The 23216-nt window shown below is 39.9% G+C and overlaps 2 protein-coding genes across 3 annotated transcripts in view; one reads left to right on the top strand and one right to left on the bottom strand.

Annotated features, from left to right (window-relative positions):
* The window catches only part of dph5 (diphthamide biosynthesis 5), a 16301-nt gene extending 5162 nt beyond the window's left edge, over positions 1-11139 (top strand). Inside the window, exons 4-7 of the mRNA XM_031740524.2 lie at positions 5793-5913; positions 8319-8358; positions 9657-9760; positions 10256-11139. Of these exons, the coding sequence (XP_031596384.1) occupies positions 5793-5913; positions 8319-8358; positions 9657-9760; positions 10256-10488 (498 nt within the window). The 3' untranslated portion in view covers positions 10489-11139. The remainder of the gene's footprint in view (positions 1-5792; positions 5914-8318; positions 8359-9656; positions 9761-10255) is intronic.
* On the bottom strand, positions 10967-23216 carry slc30a7 (solute carrier family 30 member 7). Of its 2 annotated transcripts, none has more exons than XM_031740522.2 (11): positions 23054-23216; positions 22676-22777; positions 20247-20360; positions 20073-20160; positions 18621-18750; positions 17985-18203; positions 17415-17465; positions 15931-16066; positions 12475-12565; positions 11889-12038; positions 10967-11708 (listed from the first exon to the last, which is right to left on the bottom strand). In XM_031740522.2, the coding sequence occupies exons 1-11, from the start codon at positions 23131-23133 to the stop codon at positions 11661-11663; spliced, it is 1209 nt and encodes a 402-aa protein (XP_031596382.1). In that variant the 5' UTR covers positions 23134-23216; the 3' UTR covers positions 10967-11660. The 2 variants fall into 2 exon arrangements, with proteins under 2 accessions (XP_031596382.1, XP_031596383.1); XM_031740523.2 differs by having other exon boundaries at positions 20247-20355; positions 23054-23195.

Below are 23216 nucleotides of genomic sequence, written 5' to 3'. Positions count from 1 at the left end.
TTAAATGCACTTTAAAACAGCACGCATCAACACCACATTTCTCTGTTTGTCATCCGGGACTGGTGGCTGGGAGGAGGTGCTGGCTGCCTGGTCGGGGTCTGGGCTGATGGCCTGCTCTGCTGCTGAGGGGACCAGGGCAGGTCTGCTTGTCTCCACCCTAGAATGACAGAGACAATCTTCTGGGTCCGGGGACTGACTGCCCTTCCTGGGGTATTGGTGCCTGGACCTGGGAGTATGAGTGTGCTGGGTGGTTGTATATCTTTGTGTGCCTGTTTGTCTATGTCTATGTGTCAGGTCAGATCTCCTCTTCTCTCTTGGTACATCTCAGCCCCCCAAGTGTGGGGGCCTATATCCCCCCACCACACTCCCTGCCAGTGGCTGGTGCCCCCACTGGCTGGTACATTGGTGGTTCTTGGTGTCCAAGGCTGGGAGCTCGGGTTTGTACTGGCTCGCTCCTGGCACCTGCTTGCAGGGCTTGGGCCCCTGGCTCTGTCTGGCTCCCGCTGGGGGGTGGGATGTCCTTGGGTCTCGAGTTTCTGGGCCCAGAGCTCGGTCTGCTCTGGCGTAGCCGGCTGCTTGTGGAGCCTGCGGGCTCATCGTGGCAAGCCCCATGATGCTTCCCCTGGAGGAGTTGTTCATGATTGACAAGCAAGGCTTGGATTTGACTGTAAAGTCAAGAATTTGTCATCCTTTCTAAGCCTACTAAGGACCATAATTTTCAAAAGGGATTAAGCAAAATTGAGTCACCAGAAAAGTGTTTACTGAGGTGACAGATCAAGAGAGCTGGTTTTTAAACAACTGGAGGAGTCGAACACTGGCTTGATGTTTCAGACTCGGAAACCACTTCCATTTTTTATGCACAATCTGTGTTTGTATTTATGTGTCATGAGTGCAGCTGCAGCTCATGATGAACCTTTTTAAACTATGGTTGTCACAGTAAACACCTCTCGATAATGCCACCTCATCAATAACTGAGCTGTCAGAGCAGCCAATCATAGAGCAGAACCCAGCTGCAGCTCCTCCTCATGCAAACACGCAAAGATTAGCATTAATGTAAAGACAGCATTTCCAGTGGGAGTAGTTAATATGCTAATGAGAAAGGACACATGCAAATGAGCTCTATTCCTTCCTCTAGGTGCTATGCACTCACACTCACAACTGGAGTCCTTCAGTGCTTTTCTCTATAAAACAAACAGTATATTAATTTTTTTGATGGTGTTTTAATTATAGATAAAACTAACAATTATCAGAAAAAAACATTTATCCAAGAACAGCTTATCAGAATTTCACTGTTCAGCACCTTTCATGAGCTCCTTTTTGTTAATTTGCATTCAGTCACATTAGCACATGCACATTAGGACTCTGTGTCTCTTTTCTGGATCTTGAGTTGCCAGTGGCAGATGGTGCCCCCTGCTGATTGGTTCTGCTGGAGTTCTCTTCTCGATTTTAAAAAAATAAAAAAAATAAAGAGTTCTTCTTTCCCACCACTACCAAGTGCTGTTCATAGGACGTCATTTGATTGTTGGGTATTCTATGTATGTAAAACTGATTAACAACGCCCTCTGTTACTGAGCATTGGCTAGCATCTTGATGTGTGTTCAGTCAGGTCCAGGCACATTTATAGAAAGGTTAAAAAAATTAGAAATGTTGCCTCTGTAACCCACCACAGAGGATTGTAAACCAAGCGGTCAACATGTGACTAATAGTTCTCCAGCCTTTCTAAAGGTCATTCAGAGTGTTTCTTTGGGCATTCTTCTTCTTCTTCTTCTTCTTCTTCTTCTTCATTATCATTATTATTATTAATAATATTAATTTTCAGTCCAGTTCTTGTACCTAAACCATTTTCAAATGGTTTTTTTTGTTGTTGCACCACCCAATCATTCAAAAATGTAAAGCACTTAAGAGCCAGTGTTATGTCTACACATAAGAGACAGCTTGGCAAAGAACCACTTTTTAATTGCATCTTTAGGAACTACAAACAGGAATCTACAAAGGAAAAAAAGATATGTAATATTCTTGGGAAGGACCTCCATCTTAATGAGGCTGATTATGCTAAGAAATTATACAGGGAGGCTTATTTTCCCAAAAGTCTTGGGGATCATGAAGATGTTTTTGGCAAACACGAGCCTTTGTGTCCTTTTTTGGTCAGCAGTGGTTTTCTTCTTGGAACTCTCCCATGAATGCCATTCTTGCCCAGTCTCATTCTTATTGTTGAATCATGAACTCTAACCTTAACTGAGAGGAGTGAGGCCTGCAGTTCTTTAGATGTTGTTCTGGGTTTTTTGTGAAGGTTTACCACTTTTCTCCATTTGTGGCTAATAAGTCTCACTTTGGTTCTCTGGAGTCCGAAAGCCTTATGAATGGCTTTATAATCCTTTCCATAAAATCCTTTCCATAAAATAATGATTTTATTTATCCTCTATTCTTAAGTTCCCTTTTGTATGATGTTTTCCCTTTTGAGACCATCAAGCCTATGTCACTTTGTTAAATGATTTCTAGATTCAACAAGTCTGGCAGTATTTCAGAATGGGTGAAGTTGAGCTCAGCTTTCCGAAAAATGTAGTTGATTGCAGTTAATTCATGATTTAACAAAGGGGTCATATAAATGGGAAGTATAACACATTAATTTGGAGTTCCACACTTAAGAGCCAGTGTTATGTCTACACATAAGAGACAACTTAGCAAAGAACCACTTTTTAATTGCATCTTTAGGAACTTTGTTACTAGCAGTGTGTCGCAAAAGTGCTAGAACCAATTCTGTTTACATTATACATGTTAGGCAGTATTAGAAGAAGGCAGCACAACATGCATTTCCACTGCTATGCGGTCACTACTCAGCTTTATTGATCCATAAAACCAGATGTCACACAGTAATTAGTTAAACTGCATTAATATCTTAAAGATATAAAGACCTGGATGGCTTCCAATTTCCTGCTTCTAAAACCAGACAAATATGAGGTTATTGTACTCGGCCCTAAAAATCTAAAAACGTGATGTCTAACCAGACACTTGCTCTGGATGGCATTACTTTGGCCTCCAGTAACAATGTGAGGACTCATGGAGTCATTTTTGACCAGGAAATGTACTTCAGTGTGCATATTAAACAAATATGTAGGATTGCTTTTTTATCTCTAAAATTAAAAACATCCTGTCTTTGAGTGATACTGAAAAGCTATTTCATACATTTATTGCTTCTAGGCTGGTCTATTTGAATCCATTATTATCAGGATGTCCTAAAAACTTCCTGAAAAGTCTTCAGTTGATCCAAAGTGCTACAGCAAGAGTACTGACAGGGACAAGAAAGAGAGCGCATATTTCTCCTTTATAGCCTTCTCTTCATTGATTCTGTGTTAAACCCAAATCAAATTTATAATCCTTCTCCTCATATACTATCACCCCAGTAGAACACTTCACTCTTGGAGTGCAAGAGGTTTCTAGGTAGAAAAACATGAAAGGGAGGCAGAGCCTCTAGCTTTCAGCCTGTGTCAGACTGTGCCAGTCTGACACAGGGCTGTAAATAACGGAATTAAATTTTATTTATTTATCATCAACAATATTGAAGCAGTGCGAGATTATCTTGACAGAGAATTGAACAAAAAGTCGGCCAACATCCAAAGAACTATGGTGAACTATTCCCGAGGACTGCTTAACAAAATTAGAAGAAATCTTGTCTAAGAGTTCAGTCATTGTTGAAGAATAAAGGTGGTCATACCTAGGGATGGGTACCGGTGTTCTGACATAAACGGTAGTAACCAGACCGAAAAGCAGCGCACATTTCAGTGCTTTATTTCTGTGCTTTTTTTTCCTGAGATGTCATACACTTTGGATTCTAGCCAATCGTTTTACCTTTGCAAGCGTAGTAGGCGGGCCCAGGTACGTACGTTCTTTTAGAGCAGAGCTACAGATTAAAAACGCCCAAGGCGAAGCAGTCAAAAGTCTGGCTGTACTTCACAGCAAAAGATGCAAACTCAGCAGCCTGCAACAAGTGCTTTAAGCTGATACTGTGCAAAGGAGGTAACTCCTCGAATCCGATGAAACACCTGGCGACGTATAGCATTTTGTTAAAAGCCGAGAAATGCGCCGTGTTTGATAGCTTGCTGCGAGACCTCACACCGAGCACATCTACTGCGGGTGTGGTGCCTGTTATCGGACCGGAGTTAGCAACATCCCCCAAAAACCCGAAGAGTAGAGTCCTGGCCCCTAGCCCTGTCAGCGTAGCAGAAATGATGAGGATGATGATGTCAGCAGCAGCCGTTCTTCTCTGCGTGAGTAGCTTAATGTTGTTCGTGTGTAATTTACGTTGAGTAGGCTAACCACGTTATTACATTAATGCACGTAAGGTGAACTAGCAAACACCGTTGTAGCTACATGCAGCTGTCTTGTTTGATGGCAGATACTCCCTTCACCCTGGCCAAAAAGGCTAAAATGACCAAAGAAAAAGTGGGAAACAGTTAAACATGAGAGGTTTTTGGACAAAGTTGGTGTTTTTTCCATTGTTTAAGCACTGCTTCCAGCCAAGAGTGATACCATAAATCCCCTATAGCTGCAGAAAAGGCTAACATTGTTATCTTTTTACAAAAAAACAGCTGAACATGAGAGGTTTTTGGACCAATTTTGTGTTCTCCATTCTTTAAGCACCGGTTCGAGCACCGGTTCGAGCACCGTTTAAGCACCGGCACCGTTTCAAAAGTACCGGTTTGGTACTGGTATCGGATAAAACCTAAACGATACCCATCCCTAGTCATACCAAATATTGACTTTCAAGCTTGGAGACTTGAAACAAAACATTAGCGTATATACTATATTTCTATTTATGTTTGCACATTTGAAGAAACAACTGCACTTGTTTCCCAGTGTCCTAGCACAGTATAAGTGTGTTGAGGCAACTCTTGTTGTAATTTGGTGCTATATAAATAAAATTTAATTTAATTATAAAGAAATGGCCCAAGACTTCTGCACATGACTGCATAGTCCCCCATTTTTCACTCTCAAAAGTATTTGGACAAACTAACACAATTTTAAATATGATTGTTTTTAATACTTTGATGAAACTCTCTCCCTGCAGTCTAAAACACATAGATATCAGCAAATACTGTGTTTCAACCCTTGAGATTTTGTGCTTGTCGTTTATTGAAACTGCCTTCACGTTTTGCTTTGTGGGTCACTCTGACTTCAGTTTTGAAAAGCATGCACTGTGAGCTGAGATAATGTGACTGGAATGGAAATTGAAGAACATCCCATTTCTTTGGCTTTAGAAACTCTTGTTACTTTTGCAGTTTACTTTGGTTCATTGTCCATTTGCTGTGTGAAGTTCTGCACAATCAGTTTGTAGTTTTTAGTTGTATCCAAGCCAAGCGTACAGAAAGTCCTGTACATCATACCACTTCTAAAACAGTTAACTGGTTCCACTGGTAGCTGTACATGCCCATTAAATAACACTGCCTCCTCCATGCTTTTCTGTTCCCATCCTTCTGGTGTAAGTTCATCTTGGTTTCATCTGTTCAGATCATTTTTTCTAAACTTCACTGTTTCTCTGTATTTCCATTCACGAAGACATTGATATAGCTACCTCCTGGAGTATGTTTATGTTTTCTAACCAGTGAAATAAAAAATGTCAATCAACCATTTTACAGTCACATATTTGAATATACACTCGCTTACATTATCACATTGTGAGGCCTCGCTTCCTTTTGAGGGACAAGAAACTGTGATTCTCCTGGAAATAGCTGTTGGAAAAAAAGCCCTTTGATGTGATGGAAACGTGTTTGTCTGTGTGTGTTTGTGTGTTTCAGCTGTATAATTTTGGAGAAACTGTGTCGGTAGTGTTTTGGACAGAGACGTGGAGACCAGAGAGCTTCTACGACAAAATTTGTAAAAACAGAACAGCTGGACTGCACACACTCTGTTTGCTGGGTGAGGCTTGCACACAAAGACAGACAAATCTCCTAAAATAAAATCCACAATATCCAAGATGGAATTATAATGTAAAACAAAAAAAATGAATTTCTAGCAAAGGATTATAGAATAAAATTAGATATATTTGATACCACTGAAATTTCTGAAAATTTCATTTTAAGTAGCCAAAAAGCACAAAATGAGTAAAAAAAATATATTATAATCCTCTAATACATATAGTTTCATATATCCAAGAAAAGTAGTACAATTTAGCAAACAATTAATAATGAAATGATGAAATAAGGCATTTTAACATCAAAAATTTATTAAAAATGTAAAACATTATTGAAAATATGCAAACAAAAGTCAGACTCAAAACACAGTCATTGTGAATTAATCTGAAATAATGCTGACGGCCATCTGAGGCTCTTTTTTTTCTTGTTTTTTTTTCCTGTAATGAATATTTAAAACACACCCACTCACCAGCAGGTCATCCACCTCCCACTGGACTCTTAATTTATGGGCGTTTGGGGCATTTGGGGTCCCTGGGATGATTGATGCTGGTGTCCTCACCGCTCATCTATTACTTCTCCACACACACATTCACAAAAGAGCACGGCCATGTTTTTTGACTTCACAAACACGGCAGGACACCCAGCTGGGCCATTTATTTATTTTTTTCCAAGAATTCACTATGACTTTGGACATTTATAACATAATAGGGAATTATTCATTCCCTATTCAACTAAAATAACATCAGTGATTAAAAAAGCTGCGCCATAATTAAAAAAGATTATTTACAGACACTACACAGCTTAAAATAGAGCATTCAATAATATATTACAAAAATAATAATATAATAATGTGTAATGTAATAATGTAACATAATCAGTGAGATCTCTCTTTAGTTGACAGAAAATAGTAAGATTTTGCTGAAATTTTTCACCCTACTTTACATTTTTATTCCTCAGCTGTAAAAGACTGATGGTGTATTGTTTTCACCCTGCCGACCAGGAGGGCAAGTTTCATGGAAACCCAAGTTTGTGAATGTGATAAATCAAGAACAGGGCGACATAGGAGCTTAAAATCGATACAATAGGTCAGGGGTCCCCAATCCCAGTCTGCGAGGGCCGGTGTCCCTGCAGGTTTTAGATCTCACTCTGGGTCAACACACCTGAATCACATGATTAGTTCATTACCAGGCCTCTGGAGAACTTCAAGACATGTTGAGAAGGTGATTTATCCATTTAAATCAGCTGTGATGGATCAAGGACACATCTAAAACCTGCAGGGACACCGGCCCTCGCAGACTGGGATTGGGGACCCCTGCCATAGGTGTGTTTGCTAAAAGTCTCAGATGAGTCCAAATAATCAGTGACCTTGACCTCAAGGTCAGAGGTCAAATTTTCTTAAAAGTGTGTGAATGAGACAACTCGGGAACAAGGTGACATATTTTTGAAATTTGTACTATGGATGTGTGAGGGATATCACTGGCAGTTGACAGTATTTTTTATAATGTTTTATAATGTTATGCAAGTTTTTTTTTTGTAATGTTATGTGGTCTGTTGTCTAAACCTCAAGACCTTCAGTTTCCAATATGACAAGAAATTGTTTACCAAATTGGTAACTGGGTAGCTGTGGCTCAGGAGGTAGAGCAGGTTGTCTATTACTATCCATGGATGCACTCATTAGAGTGAGAATGTTAGATTGAAAGCACTTAGGCACAGAAAAAGTGCTTGTATGAATCGGTGAATGAGGGTTGTACTCAAAGTGCTTTGAGTGCTCAACCAGAGTAGAAAAATGCTCTATAAAAACCAGTCCATTTACCAGAATACTTACTTACATTCTTATCCATCCATTCTCTTCTGCTTAATTAATGTCCTGTGCTTGATTCTAGTAAAAATAAAAGCATGGTTTGGAAATGTTTTGTAAATTCTGTACTGTACTTGCATAGTGCTTTTCTAGTCTGACCACTCAAAGCATTGTTTTTACCACAAGCCTCATTTACCCAACACACACAAATACTTTTTTGTCTAAGCGCTTTCTATCTACCATTAACACACTCACACTAATGTGTGCATCCGTGGCAACTTGGGGTTGAGGATTTTTTCGGAGGATAATTTGACGAGCTAGGGATTGAACTACCAACTTCCCAAACCACTCTGTTCCCTGAGCCGCATCCATTTTTAACGGGTAAGAATTTTTATTTTTTTAAAACCTGACACATTTCTGTGAGATATTTTACATTGGATATTAATTTAAAGGGATATTAGAAAAATACAAACAGATTTTTTTTGATAGTCTTCAAAGCAAATGGTTTCTTAATGACTGTTGGTGTGTAAGTGCATGTTTAGAGCTTAAAAGTAAAAACAGTGCGAGATGTGTTTAATACAGTTTTCTTCTTCTTTTGTTTTTATTGTTAGATATTAAAGTCAAAGAGCAGAGCATCGAGAACATGATGAGGTAAGAATCAGATCCAGATCATATCCAGAACCACCTCTGGAGTGTTAGAGATCTCACTGTGAGGTCTGTTATTTTCTGACTTAACCCCTCAGTCAGCGTTTGTCAGAACCAGAAACCCAGACAATGTCCACATGAAGTTTTTGTGTGGCTTATCTGCGTAGCAATTTAATAAAGAAAATTATAGATAACGTCTTATTTCATAGTGTAATCTTCACGTGCTCTATCAAAGCACATTCTCTGTTGATTCACCCACTAATTACATTCACGGTATTCACTCACTGTGTCTTTAGGGACTCGCTAGCAGCACGGCCTCTTCACCGTCCCTCCTGCACTTTCCTGTTCAGTATGTTAGATGTTTAGTTACTCTTCAGCCTCCTTTACTAATAACGATACTTGTAATGATTATAGCCTGTTTGCAGCTCCAGGGACCAGGATCACTGAATGGGAGACCCGGCTTTGCACACACGGAAAAACCCTACGGCTAACACAAACAACCATTTACATTCACCAATTAACTTAACCCCACTTGGATTCAGGGGACAGACACGATCTCTACTTTTAAAATTAGGCTTCAAACTTTCCTTTTTGATAAAGCATATAGTTAGGGCTGGATCAGGTGACCCTGAATCCTCCCTTAGTTATGCTGCAACAGACGTAGGCTGCTGGGGGATTCCCATGATGCACTGAGTATTTCTTCTTCAGTCACCTTTCTCAGTCAGCATGTGTTAATAGACCTCTCTGCATTGAATCATTACTTGTTATTAATCTCTGGCGCTCTTCCACTGCATGTCTTTTGTTCCCTCTTCCTCCCCTGAGCTCGGTTCTACTGGACGTTTCTTCCTGTTAAAAGGGAGTTTTTCCTTCCCACTGTCACCAAAGTGCTTGCTCATGGGGGTCATATGATTGTTGGGTTTTTCTTATTATTGTAGCGTCTATCTTAATATATTAAGCATCTTGAAGTGACTGCGGTTGTGATTTGGCGCCATATAAATAAAATTGAATTGAATGATTAATTCTTTGGGAACTGATCAATATGGCTTAAATCTGTGACTCTCCACCAATTGGCCTTAGAACTGAAAAAGCTTCTCAGATTAGAGGTGAAGCATCTTCGAGAAATTTAAAGAAGTCCAGTGGCTTTTCAATCTGTGCCCATGAACGCCTGAATTCAATGATTTTAGATGTGACTGAATACTTTTGGTAATATAGCATAGTTTCAAAGTTTTCTTGCACAGATGTGAAGGTTTGAAATAAAGGAGCCTGACATCTTGTTAAAGTGAATCTTTGGTTACTGATTTCAGAGGGAAGAAGATCTACGAGCCTCCTCGCTTCATGACAGTCAACCAGGCTGCAGATCAGCTAATACAGGTCATCCACAGGAGGAGGGAGGAGGGCGAGGAGTTGGGTGAGTCATACCTGACATGCGAGTACTTCCTTTCAACCCCATATTTGTTCAGATTGAAGTTCTGGTACAGTCAAGTCATCAGTTAGAAGGAAAAAGATCAAGTTTACAAAAAATATTGCAGTACTGTGTTTTAACTTTAGGATATTTTGAACCACGACTTTGCTTTAGGCACATTTTTAAAATTGTGGATGAAGGGCTCATCTGTCTGCAGTCTGAGAACCCTCATCCTTTCATTATTTAATATTTTAGCCTCTTAGGTGATACTGCAACACTAGACTGAGACCTAAAACACTTGTTACTGTGTTGCTTAGCTATGACACTGTGCTAAGCACTGTTAATCACATATTATTGTTACTGATAGGAGTAGAACCAGCAGCATGCTAACAGTCTTGAAAATCATGTGTCTGATTGGACCACCCCATCTTTCCTTAAAGAGCCAGTCAGCTGTGTTCGCTGCAGCTCTCAAACTCATGAGTCTTTGCCCCCCTTTTCCAGGCATGACGGAGGACACTGTGTGCGTTGGTGTGGCCCGACTCGGCTCTGATGACCAAAAGATCCGTGTAGGAACATTAAATCAACTGGTGTCATGTGACCTCGGTGCTCCACTCCATTCGCTGGTCATCACCGGTCGACTCCACCCGTTGGAGGTGGACATGCTGCGAGTAAATGCAGAACCAAACGCACTGGAAAACCTGCACATGATTGACAGCTCAACCTACAGCTCTTGACACACTTGTGTTCACCTGCTTGTCTACAGCTACCATTAGTGACACACTATATAATCCCAGGCCCCAAATGGTAAATTAAACTGCACCCTGAGGCAGAACTTGAGCCTTCCCAATGAACTGTTCTTATTTTTTGTTTGGTGATGTTTTAGACTGAATTGGAAATGTTTGGAAAGTTGAAGACATGTCATCACCGTGAACTTTTACTCAGTAGTACAGCTGCTATCCACTTGTGAACTTCCCATGCTCATTTCTTTTTCAATGTTCCAAGTTTCATAGATTTAACTTTTCTTAATTTCCCTTCATAAAAACAGCTATACAAGGCTGAGTCATTAGTCAGGATTTAGTGGCATAATATTAAGCCCTTTCCCTAATTCCCAAACTCAGCTAACATTTTTGGCCCCACAAAATGTTCAAACTAACTGTGATGGATTTAAAATGATTCTCACAAAGAAGGCACACACACAGATGCAGAAAAAAATGAATTAAAGTAGTATATTTAAAAAAAAAAAAAAAAAAACATTTGAAGGAGGCAGGAAATTTGTTTGAACTCAGCTCCAACTTGTGACAATTTCATGTTAAACCTGCATGTTTCCACTCGTGCAGAGGCACCACTGTTAACAATTCTGATATTAAAACCATGTACAAATATTACTGCACGTGGAGTGAGAGCTTTTCTTTCCATAGGGCTCCAGTCCTCCTGCAGCTGTTTAATTAACTCAGTTTTATACGACAGATGTGATTATGAATAATCATTCTCAGAGAACCAGATTTATTTATTACAGCTGTAATAAATATATTTTTTTTTAAAAAGAAAAAGAAAAAAGGCTTAAATCCACTGGTCGGTCACATGGTTTGGCACATACAGAGTGACTTCACACGCACTGTCAACCAATCGAGTCTGAGCAGTGATGTCAGAGGTGTTGGGAGGGGCTCAGATTGTCTCATGACAAAGGCACTTACCCATAATTCTTTGTGGGAGGGGCAGAATTTCCACTGTGAGTAGGATTATTATTTTTATTTTTAAGAAAGTGGGTGGGGCTGTTTTAGTTCATCAGTTCTGAGAGCCCTCCCCCTATTTCAGTCTGTGCTGGGGTGACTGTGGGGGTCAGAAGTCACCTGCAGAAGCAGACTGAATGTGATTGGTCCCAAGTGTAGTGGAATATTAGCAGCTTCTACATGGCAGCTGTGTCGATCTGAACATACAGCTGCCGAACTCCTGCCTGTGGAGACAAAACCATTCATCATGGCTGAATACTATGTCGACATCCTACTACCATCAAACCATCACTACTGCTACTGAAAGTAACATTTGTAAGAATGGTGCTGCTGACACAACCCTACATCTACAACTTCAACTGCCACCAGGTACAGTGTACTTGAATGAAGCTGTGTTTAGGTACCTGCGTGAAGATGTGGTGTGTCTGGCTAAGGATCCAGCGGGTGTCAGCGTCAGGGGCAACCAGCAGCTTTAATGTTCCGATATAAACATCAGTACACAGAGTCCAGAAGTGAGGCTCCTGCAAATTATACACTCCCTGCAGTTGCTGCACCTGGCCACAACAAAACAAACATCAGACTTGTCCACTCCATTCAAGGGCTTGAGGTACAATTACCTTCTTAAATTAGTGCTACAATTGTTACTACTACCACTAAAACAAATGATTAGTTACTAATGATAGTATCAAGAAATGTACAGTTTATACGCTAAAATACATATTACAGAATCTATTCAGTGGCACCTTCGGTTTCTATTGTCATGAACTGCCAGAACCTGCAACAAGTAAAGAACTGGTTCTTATTCTACTAACTGTATCCTAAGATGATCTGTGCAAAGTCAGAGTTCCAGGAAAGGCAGCTGCATACACTTTTAAATTATTAATTTGTCAAGTAACTGACAAAGTACACCAAAATCTAACTTTATGCTAAATACTGATGTTTGCTCAGTTCCTACCTCTTCTTCGAACATTGAGTATGGTCACTACTCACCCTCTGGTAGCACTCTGGTAGGGCATGGTCTAGTGAAAATGGAGTTCTCTGCATCAGAATCCCAATAGACTCCTTTAGTAAAGGTACCACACTGAGGATCAAATGATAGAAGAGAGAAAGGTCAGACAGAAAGTAGAGTGTCTTTATTGTTTATTTTTAGTTATGTTGTGCCAGTTCCCAACAACAGCCACCTCAAGGCACTCTGCATTGTAAGACCCCACAATTTTGGAGAAAAAAATTCCAGCAGTCAGACGATCCACTATGAGTAAGCAGTGACAGAATCAAGGAAGAACTCCCCTTTAACACAAGGAAAACTCCAGCAGAACCAGGATCAGGAGATAAAAGTTATAACATATAACAGGAAAACAAGGGGAATCAAAAAAGAAAATTGCAATACTGTTCCACTGCTGTGCAAGAATACATTCATGTAAACATCCATGCCACTAGTCAACAAATTTTGAAATCATAGTCCAGGTTCAGACTCATGCATGTACCATGAACCACAGTTCAGTGTGAAAATTGTAGAGATTCTTAAGATGGGTGCGAGTTTAACTCATTTACAGAATCTGTAGATTTACAACTGAAGTTCAGCTCCGTGATGAGTTCGACTTTCCAGCTGCAGAAACCTGATACCTGCAGTTATGTGAAGGCCTCTCAGCTAACCACAGCACCACTCTGCTGACTCTTTAAATTGGCAGCTGTGCTCACTTCCAGCATATCAAACCACATCAGCACACATGAACTCCATTTATCTTGGATTTCTGGGAAATCTGACCACTGCATTCACATTCAGAAGACCAGCGATTCGAGAACAGACTCCAGGACTGTATAAAGGACAATACCAGTGGTTTGGCATGTTGGAGTCCATTAAATACTAATTGGACATTCTTTACATTAGTGGAAACCATTTTCCAAAGAGTCTGTCAGTTTGTGATTGATTTTCTGTCTTCCACGCAGATGCTGTTTCCAGCTTGTTTTTCTCTGGAATTCGACTGCAAAGCTGAAACCTGATTGATAATCCATAAGCTCTAGTAGTCAATGAGGAGGATCTGAAAGATGTTAAGGAATGTCTGCTATTGTCTGAAGAAAATGAGCTTTTTTAACATATGTTTCTGATAAGACAAAGTTACACATCATGAGCATTATTAAAGAATGTAAAATACTCAAGGGATCATTAAAAAATAAACTAAAAAAAAAGGTTCTCTCAGTCCTGCAGTGACTTCAGGCCTGAAAATGGGTTTTCATTATTAGAGAGTGGTTCACTTCTTTTTGGTATACGTCACTGTTATGCCACAGACCAGATCCTACTCAAGAACGGTTTATGTTCCAGATAGGAAAATGTGAAGTAATCACCTACTGACCCATCAGCTCCCTTAGATCTTCGGGTGGACATAGTTACTGCCTAAAAGTTTTAAAGACCAAGCATTGGTCATGGGTGCTGTAACTAAGTTTAAGGATATAATCATCCACAGTTATCTTCTTCATTTCCTTGTACCAACACAGAGCAGAGCAGCTACCTTAACACTACTCCAACAGAGGTCGATTATCTTGTTAATATTTTTTCCTCTTCATTACATATGACTCTGGATACTGTAGCTCCTGTGAAAGAGACAGCTTGACTAGTATTTGACTCCCTGGTATAACTCTCAAAAGTGCACCTTAAAGCAGGTAACTCATAAGCTGGAGAGAAAATGGCATATCACAAATTTAGAAGATGATCATTTAGCCTGGAGGGATAGTTTGCTGCTTTATAAAAAAGCCCTCCGTAAAGCTAGAACATCTTGATTGATTGAAGGAAATAAGAATGACCCTACGTTTCTCTTCAGCACTGAAGCCAGGCTGACAAAAAGTCAGAGCACTGTTGAGTCAGCCAGTCCCTTAACATTAACGACTTCATGAATTTCTTGACAAATAAACTTTACAGTACATGTACTGATCCTAAAACGGGACACCTACACTGTTCTTCCTGACCTCACATCAAATTTGCATGTAGAATAAAGCCTTTGTTTGATATTTGTTTTATATTTAATCTCAAAACAGCTCTGAGTCTGCAGCAAAGAATCTAAACTGAAATTGTCAGGAGCAGGTTGTGTTCAGAGTTTTACTTTAAAAAAATCAGCTGGGAGTGTCACATTTTCACTATTTCTTTTATTTACGACAGGTTTTAAGCTAATTAAAGATTCTCTGCTAGGGGAATATGTTTTACATGTGCAGCTTCTTGAGCTGTACCTTTCTAAAACCATTGGGTGAAGCTCAAACTGTGTGCTGCACTGTTAAAGGAAGGTCTGTTTATTAATTTGGTGAATTTGAAAATGTATAAATGTTGTTATATGTGATTCTAATCTGCTGGGACTGCAGCTACTGAAACACAGGACACACATCAAGTTAATCAAATTAAATTGTTCAAAATTAATTTCAATTTGATCTGCATCAAACTGAGGGAATTTCCACATCTCTTTTATCAGGCTGGGATGAAACTGGGACAGTGAGCTTTAAACTGGATTCATTTAAAAATTGAAGTTTCATAGCTCAAATGTGCAGCCATCATCTTAGAAATCAACAGCAGCACTGAGAGAACCCTCCGTGATAAAATAATTAACTAGAATTAAAATGTTTATTTCACTGCTCTGTGCACTAAATCATCCGATTATGGGCATGTACACACATGTATTCAGTTCTCTTCTACTGTGCGTCTTTTGCCCTGTTACTGTCCCCAAGTGGTCGCAGCAGGTCGCTGCCTCTCCCTGAGTCCGTTTCTGCCAGAGATCTTTCCTGTTAAAAGGGACCTTTTCCTTCTCGCTGTCATCTGATTGTTCTGGTTTTCTCTCTACTACTGTAGGGTCTTTACCTTACAATATAAAGCACCTAGAGGCAACTGCTGTTGTGATTTGGCACTATGTAAATGAAACTGAATATAAAATACCAGAGTAAAAAAGGGTTTTAGCACAGTATTACTGTCCAGATCAATACTGGCTGATCAAATCACTTTACGAATTACTGGCAATTTCTGCTGTAGCGTTAAGTCTAGGCCACAGTTTTTGTATTCTCAGTAACAGGAAAACAATCATCACCTCAGTATAAGAAATAATAATAATAGCATCAATATAAGGACTCACATATGTCAGCAAATCCCTGACCACAATGAGGTGAGGGAAATGCACAAAGAAGTGGGAAAAAAATAGAGGGACAAATTTGTCTGCCCTTAAAAAACTGAGCACAGTGAAGAGCGAGGACCCAGGAGGGAAAAAAGTCCAGCATTTTATTTGTTTCTATCAGCTGGCAGCACATGTAAAACACCAGGATACCAGCACATAGTTAACCCATATGCACCAGCACACGCAGAAATAGCGGCAACGATGGCGGCCATTTCTGTAGGTTACATCATAGCTCTACATAAATTCCCTGGCCAAGGCTAAATCAGACATTAAACAGTAAGAAGTGATAAGGAAGTATCACCTGACTCCAATGAGGATGGCGATCAGCATGGAGCAGATGGGATCGGCAATCATTAGATCATATTTCTGCATCAGCAGAGCAGAGATGATCACACCGACACTGCCCAAAGTGTCTGCAATAATATGCAACAGGACTCCTGGAACACAAAGATACAACACACATCGATACAACTTTGATACATAGTGATCAAAATACAACAAGTTGAGACTAGTTTATGTAAGACAATGAAAAAGATACTAAAATAGGTTAAAAAATAAGTCCAAAAACATGTTATATACTACAATACTACAAATCCAATTGTATGTCTAGTTACGAAATTAAGCTAAATAAAAAGTAGAACAAACTGCTTCATGTAAAGTGATGGAATCTAACATGTAGCGTAAAGTTCTCAAAGACTTACACTTGAGTAAATTTATAATTATACTCCTTTAGAGCTAGCTAGTAATAACTGTAGTTACTGTACACTACTGTTAAATTTGACAGAATGACTTTCACAAATTTGACTGCTCAGGAGGAGGAAGTACTTTAGCTCTTTACTTAAGTAAAAGTACCAGTGAAAAAGTTTGAAAGCACTCTGGTTTAAGTCCTGTGATCACAATCCTATTTATTTGCACAGGAAGGGCCAGAGCAGTCTTTTCCGAGGCGCCTGAGGTCTTAACATCTGTTGGACAACACTAAGCAGTTTCCAGAATTGTGCTGTGGCAAGTGCCATCCTTTATGCTGCTGCATGCTGGGGCAGCAGGCTGACAGTTGCAGATGCCAACAGACTCAGCAAACCGATCCACAAGACCAGTAGCGTTGTGGGGTGGAGCTGGACTCTCTTAAGATGGTGTCAGAGAGGTGGATGTTGTCCAAGATAAGGACAATGCTGGACAATACCTCCCACCCACTTTATGACATGCTGGCCAGTCACAGGAGCACGTTCAGTAAGAGACTGAGATTACCCAAAATGCACCACTAAATGACACAGAAAATCATTCCTGCCTGTGATCCTCTTGCTGTACAATTCCTACATCTAAAGTACAAATAAACACTGCAATAGCACACACTTCCTATCACATCCTCTACAGAGAAAATAAAGTCAGTATGAAAAGGGGGCACCATAATTTCAACTTCAGCTACATTCAACTTTGTGTAATATACTGTGATAGTTATATATTAGAGCCATTTTAATTTATTAGAGATATTCTATAATATATTATATTATTTAATATTGGTACTATTGTTATTATATGTATTAGTGTTCTTACTGTCTTGGTGCACATGTGACCACATAATTTTCTCTGGGATCAGAGGACAAATGTACAGGGTACCAAATGCTAAGATGATGAGGATGCTATGTACTGCATGCTCAGAAGACACAGAGCTTTGGGAACACCCCGCCTCAGTAGTATAATATAGCACTGTGTGTGTGTGTGTGTGTGTGTGTGTGTGTGTGTGTGTGTGTGTGTGTGTGTGTGTGTGTGTGTGTGTTCATTTCTCACCCTGCAGGATCTGTTTGCTGGAGCCTTTTCCCGGCAGGTGTTGCAGTTCGTCTAAAAGGCAAAAAATAAATAAATAAATAACACAACAAGTGAGGTTGGATGAAGTCTGTACCACACAGGTTTGTTATACTGCTAAGTGAATTGCATAAACCGGGAGGTTCTGATGGTTTGTTAAATCTACATGTGCATTCAAATGTTTTTTTACAATATACCGTATTCACAGATTTACATTTATACTGTCTGTGCTAGACAGAAAGCTTTCTAACATTCACACACTGATGAATGCACTGGGAGCACCTTTGGCATGCAGTCTGAGGCAGCCAGAGATCAAACCAACAATCTCCTAATTAGTAGCTAACCTGCTCTACTCCTGAGCTACAGCAATCCCTAATAGCCCTTTTCCTTTAGTAACTACTAGAACTGGATTGGCTTAACCGACTCAGTTTTTAGGGTAATAGAAATTAGTTGAGTCTAAGCCAATCCAAGTAGGTACTAAGGGAAAAGGGCTAGAAGTGTCTCAACTGTGTTTGTGGCATGCCTGTGCAGCATTTTCCTGTGTCAGATTCTCACCATTATAGTGTGGTTCCTCGTGTCCTCCATGACTGTGCCAATCTGCCTGTTTGTCGTGGTGGTGATGTCCTCCATGACTGTGGCAATCTGCATGTTTATCATGGTGGTGATGTCCTCCATGACTGTGGCAATCTGCATGTTTGTCGTGGTGGTGATGTCCTCCATGACTGTGACCGTGACTTGTGCTACCATTAAACAGAGAGTGACTGTGTCCGTGGTCTGAGGATGGAGAAGGAGACGTCAGACAAGCAAAGATCTGCAGTGAAGTTGTACAAGGCTGCAGTCAACCTGTGAGGTTTTGCACAGATGTATCAATGTTCTAGTGGCATGCAGTAAAGTTTAACTGAGCCTGAGTTTAGTTCACTTGATTTCTAATTTATTCTAATTTGGCTGAGGTATGACTAAAACTTTCTGTGGAAAATGACTGGTGAAGGTACACCGTACCCGCAAACCTTTCTGACACCCCATGTCGTATCCGCGCTCTAGAAATGTAACTACACACTGGCATCAGTGCAGCCCACACAGGTATGAATGCTGAAAACAGATTCATTTTCACTAGAACCAAACTGTGGAATCTACTCAAAGCACTTCAAGAGCGGCAGAGAGACTCTAGGCTAAATCTTTCAGGTGTATTACCTCCCTCTCCATGTGAGTGCCCATGTCCTCCATGCTGGAACGCAAAGATCCCGACCAGGTTCACCAGCAGACCGGCTACAGAGACAGGAAGCAGCCGCTCATGGTGAACATCTGGAGGCTCTAGAGCTCTCTGACAAACAGAGACAGATGGTCACATGCTGGCAGGTGTATATTCACTAAATTTCAGCATGCTCTGTTAAAGCTTAAGGTTATGTAACTACAAGAGAAAAAATGATTTGTTTCTACCCCAACTTTTGCAGTATTAGGAGAACTGATACAGGACACATGATCAGCTGGAAAAACCTACACAAGGGACTCATTGTTCTTACCTTGTTTAATCACCCAGTTGATCACCCAAGATCAACTGGGTGAACTACTGTATACACTCTTATTATATACTCAAAAGGTAAGTGTGACTGTGCTGTCTGATTTGTTGTTGTTATAATAATATAACAAATATAATAAATCCATCCATTCTCTTCCACTTATCCAATTCAGCATCAGAGGGGGCTGAAGCCCCGTCTCAGCTGCCACAGAATGAGACAAAGGGTACACCCTGGAAATTTAGAATCACCAATTAAACTAACTAATTGCATGTCTTTGGACTATGGTCCTTTTAGTAGAAATGGGTAGAGGATAACTGAGTACTGGTACTGAATATATTATTTGGCTCATCTGATAAAAGGTGAGATTTCTTCTGCTGAAGACTGACGGATGCAGCAGATGTGACTTTACTTCAGCTCCATCATCATTCCTGCCATTATGTGTGGAATATAACAAACCGTGTAGTGAAATTTTGTTACGTATTTCATTGATTTGATCAGTTTTTATGGACAGGAAATTCTTTTTTCCTTACATGGGTGCTAATAAATTGCACATAAGAATTATTCCTTCTAGACTAAAGCAGTACCTCTCTGACAGTAATGAATCAGGGTGTGCAGATGTTGCAGCCATAGCTGGTCAATGTCATTTAAGCCATTATTTAACCTCGTTTACAGTGAATAAACCTAATCCAGAAAAGATTTGACTCTGAGTCAAGGAAAGATTGTTTGACTGATTCTCACAGCAACCAATCAAACAATCTCGTCAAATCGAAGGCTTTCTCCCTATAGGCTCCCATCTGCATGAAACTATTGATGCTGATGTCAAAGCTTTATGATTTTCATATCAGTATACTGATCCCAAATTGCTCTCTGAGGCATTCAATGTAGTGTGAATGTTAGATACAAAGCACTTAGGTGTAGAAAAATGCACTTGTATCAGTGGGTGAATGAGGCATGTTGTATAAAGCATTTTGAGTGCTCGAGTACAGAAAAACAAAGAACCATAAGAAACAGTTCTTTTAATCCATTATGTTGGCCTACTTGTAATGCCATAACAGGCACTGCATAATAGGCAGACACACTTTGTAGATGTGATGGTTAAACTTAGGTAAAGTGGCAAATGTGTTACCTCGACTCCTTCCGAGAAAATGAAGAAAGCAGTGAAGATGAGGAAGAGCCCATTGACAAAGCCTGCCAGAACCTCTGCTCTCACATAGCTGAGACACAGACAGGACACAGACTGATTAAACACACTGACTGTCAGTCAGAGACCAGAAACAGAGCTCAGAGTGGATGCTCTCACCCGTAGGAGAAGCTATCGTTGGATCTCCACCTGGAGATGACGGAGGCTGCCAGACCTGCCAGCAGGGCAGTGCAGTCAAAAAACATGTGGAAAGAATCTGAGATCAGACCTAAACTGAACACATGACACACATGTAAAGAGATTCATTAAGAAACAGGAGCATCTGAAAAGATTATCATGCTGCCGCAGATAAAACGATGCTTTCAAATGGTTACGACACCCATCACGCTTTTCCTCTTTTTTTCTGTCACACATACACTACCAGTCAAAAGTTTGGACACACCTTCTTATTTAACTGTTTTTGTTTATTTTCATGACTATTTAAATTGTAGATTCTTACTGAAGGCATCGAAACTATGAATGAACACATTTGGAATTATGTAGCAAACAAAAAAATGTGAAATAACTCTAAACATGTTTTATATTTTACATTCAAAATAGCCACTGTTTTCTTTGATTACGGCTTTGCACACTCTTGGCATTCTCTCGATGAGCTTTATGAGGTAGTCACCTGAAATGGTTTTCCAACAGTCTAGAAGGAGTTCCCAGACAGGCTGAGATCTCTTCTGCTTGTTGCTTTTCCTTAGTAGTGGTTTCTTAGCAGCTTTTTAACCATAAAGGCCTGATTCGCACAGTCTCCTCTGAACAGTTAATGTGGAGATGTGTCTGCTACTGGAACTCTGCGTGGCATTTATTTGGGCTCTAATCTGAGGTGCTGTTAACTTGCAATTTCTGAGGCTGGTGACTCGGATGAATTTATCCTCAGCAGCAGAGGTAACTCTTGGTCCTCCTTTTGGCCTCATGTGAGCCAGTTTCTTCGTAGCGCTTGCTGGTTTTTGCGACTGCACTTGGGGACACATTCGAAGTTTTAGTAATTTTCCAGACTGACTGACCTAAAGCTCTTAAAGTAATGATGGACTGTTGTTTCTCTTTACTTAGCTGAATGGTTCTTGCCATAATATGAGTTCTAACAGTTGTCAAATGTACTGCTGTGTACCAACCTGACTTCCTCACAATACAACTGATGGTCCCAACCCCATTAAGAAGGCAAGAAACTCCACACATGAACTGTAACAAGGCACACTTGTGAAGTGAAAACCATTTCAGGTGACTACATCATGAAGCTTACTGAGCGAAGGCCAAGGGTTTGCAGCACTGTCAACAAAGGGTGGCTTCTTTGACAAATCTAAAATGTAAGACATATTTAGAGTTATTTATCAACTGTTTTCTTTTCTACAAAATTTCATATATCTTGCTTCATATATTTGATGTCTTCAGTATGTATCTACAATGTAGATAGTGGTAAAAATAAAATAAAAACATTAAATGAGGTGTGTCCAAACTTTGACTGGTAGTGTATACTGTTCCAGTGATGGATGCTCATATTAAATTTGGCTGAAGTTTCAAATTTTGATCTCAGTCTATGTATGTATGTAAAATGTTTTTTTCCCCTCAGAGCCAAAAGTTCAGCTCTAAACAGTTTCACAGTTTTTTCCCCTCTTGGCTTTATATGACACTTTATATGAGTGGATACCCCTAATATGGTCATTTCTGGCACACAGGTTTGGCTGTGAGCACAGATCCACCCACATGCTGCTCAAAACTTCTGCTTGCCAATCAAAAGACAGGTAGTTTAAAGGGAGAGCAGCAGGAGGAATGAAGCAGCTTTTTTTCAGTCAATGGATGAAGTCCCAATGTAAGTCAAACAGGACTATTTTGAAATGTGACTTTTGTTAAATCAATAAAATGGAGCTGGAAATGAGCAGAATAGCTCCACTTAAAAAAATATTTAAGACATGTGGAAATATTCTTTGCAAGAACGGGGAGCTCTGTTCCCTGCACATGTCCAAACCATCTGAGCCTTTCCCATGCAGCTGTGCTTCAGCGCTGGAATATTTTGAGTTTGGAAAGGCTGACTGTGGATTTAATCGCTTAATTTCTCACTCTATTACTATTTAATATTGTTCATTTTCCATCAGGTCACAGTATTTTCTCTCTGTAAATGCTGAAATAGTCAAAACCAATGATTCTTAGGTATAGACAGACAAATATTTATTCCCCTTGTCTTCTTCTGTTAACAATAATAATAATAATATTATTATTAGTAGTATTATTATTAGTAGTAGTAGTATTAGTAGTAGTAGTAGTATTAATAATATTATTATTACTATTATTATTGATGATTTGCTATTCATGTTTTGGTATTTTTCAGGATGCACTTTTAAAAATATTGGGAAGATTTGGAAAGTTTGAGTAGTGTAGTTTGTGTATCTGCTGGCTAACGGCAACTTCTGCTTTCAGTTTAAAGACGACGGACACTAACACACTCTGGCTTCCTCCATGCTAACACGAACACATACGTGGCACATCCTGAAAACAGCAGATTACACACACGTACACTGCCTGATGCTAACGCTATGTTAGCCTACCTGTTACTCCAGATACCATACGTTAACTCCACAAAGGCGAAGGACAGGTTCAGACATAGGAAGAAGAACAGATTTCTGGAAGTTTTATCGGCGAGGATAGACCTACAAAAAGCACACAACAGTATGAAAACCAGCAGCACAGATCATAGCATGAGCCACAGACCGCAGACAAATCCCTGTCATGAACTCCTAGAAATTATATATACGTATAACTGTCGTTCAAGCACAAACCCTGAAAGCTGACAATTTTTAAAAAACATTTAATGCAGAGGAAGCTAACACTGGCACAGATTCATTTAGGCTAGCCGGCCAGCAATAGGCTAGCAGCTTATCATTAGATGGCTCCCTTTTAGTCGCTATTAGCAGTGCGAAGATTACCTGAACCACCCGGAGAGTTTCAGCAGCAGGTTGTACTTGGTCGGCTTATACTCATCGTCTTTAATAGATAATGGTAACATTTTCACAACTGGAGACACACACACACACTCACACACTCACTTGATAGTTTAGCTACGGAATGGTAACTGTCAATTTCCGGTTT

This window comes from Oreochromis aureus, linkage group 17 (genome assembly GCF_013358895.1).
Source record: "Oreochromis aureus strain Israel breed Guangdong linkage group 17, ZZ_aureus, whole genome shotgun sequence".
In the NCBI taxonomy this organism is placed as follows: Eukaryota; Metazoa; Chordata; class Actinopteri; order Cichliformes; family Cichlidae; genus Oreochromis; species Oreochromis aureus.
This window is presented reverse-complemented; position numbering and strand designations above follow the sequence as displayed.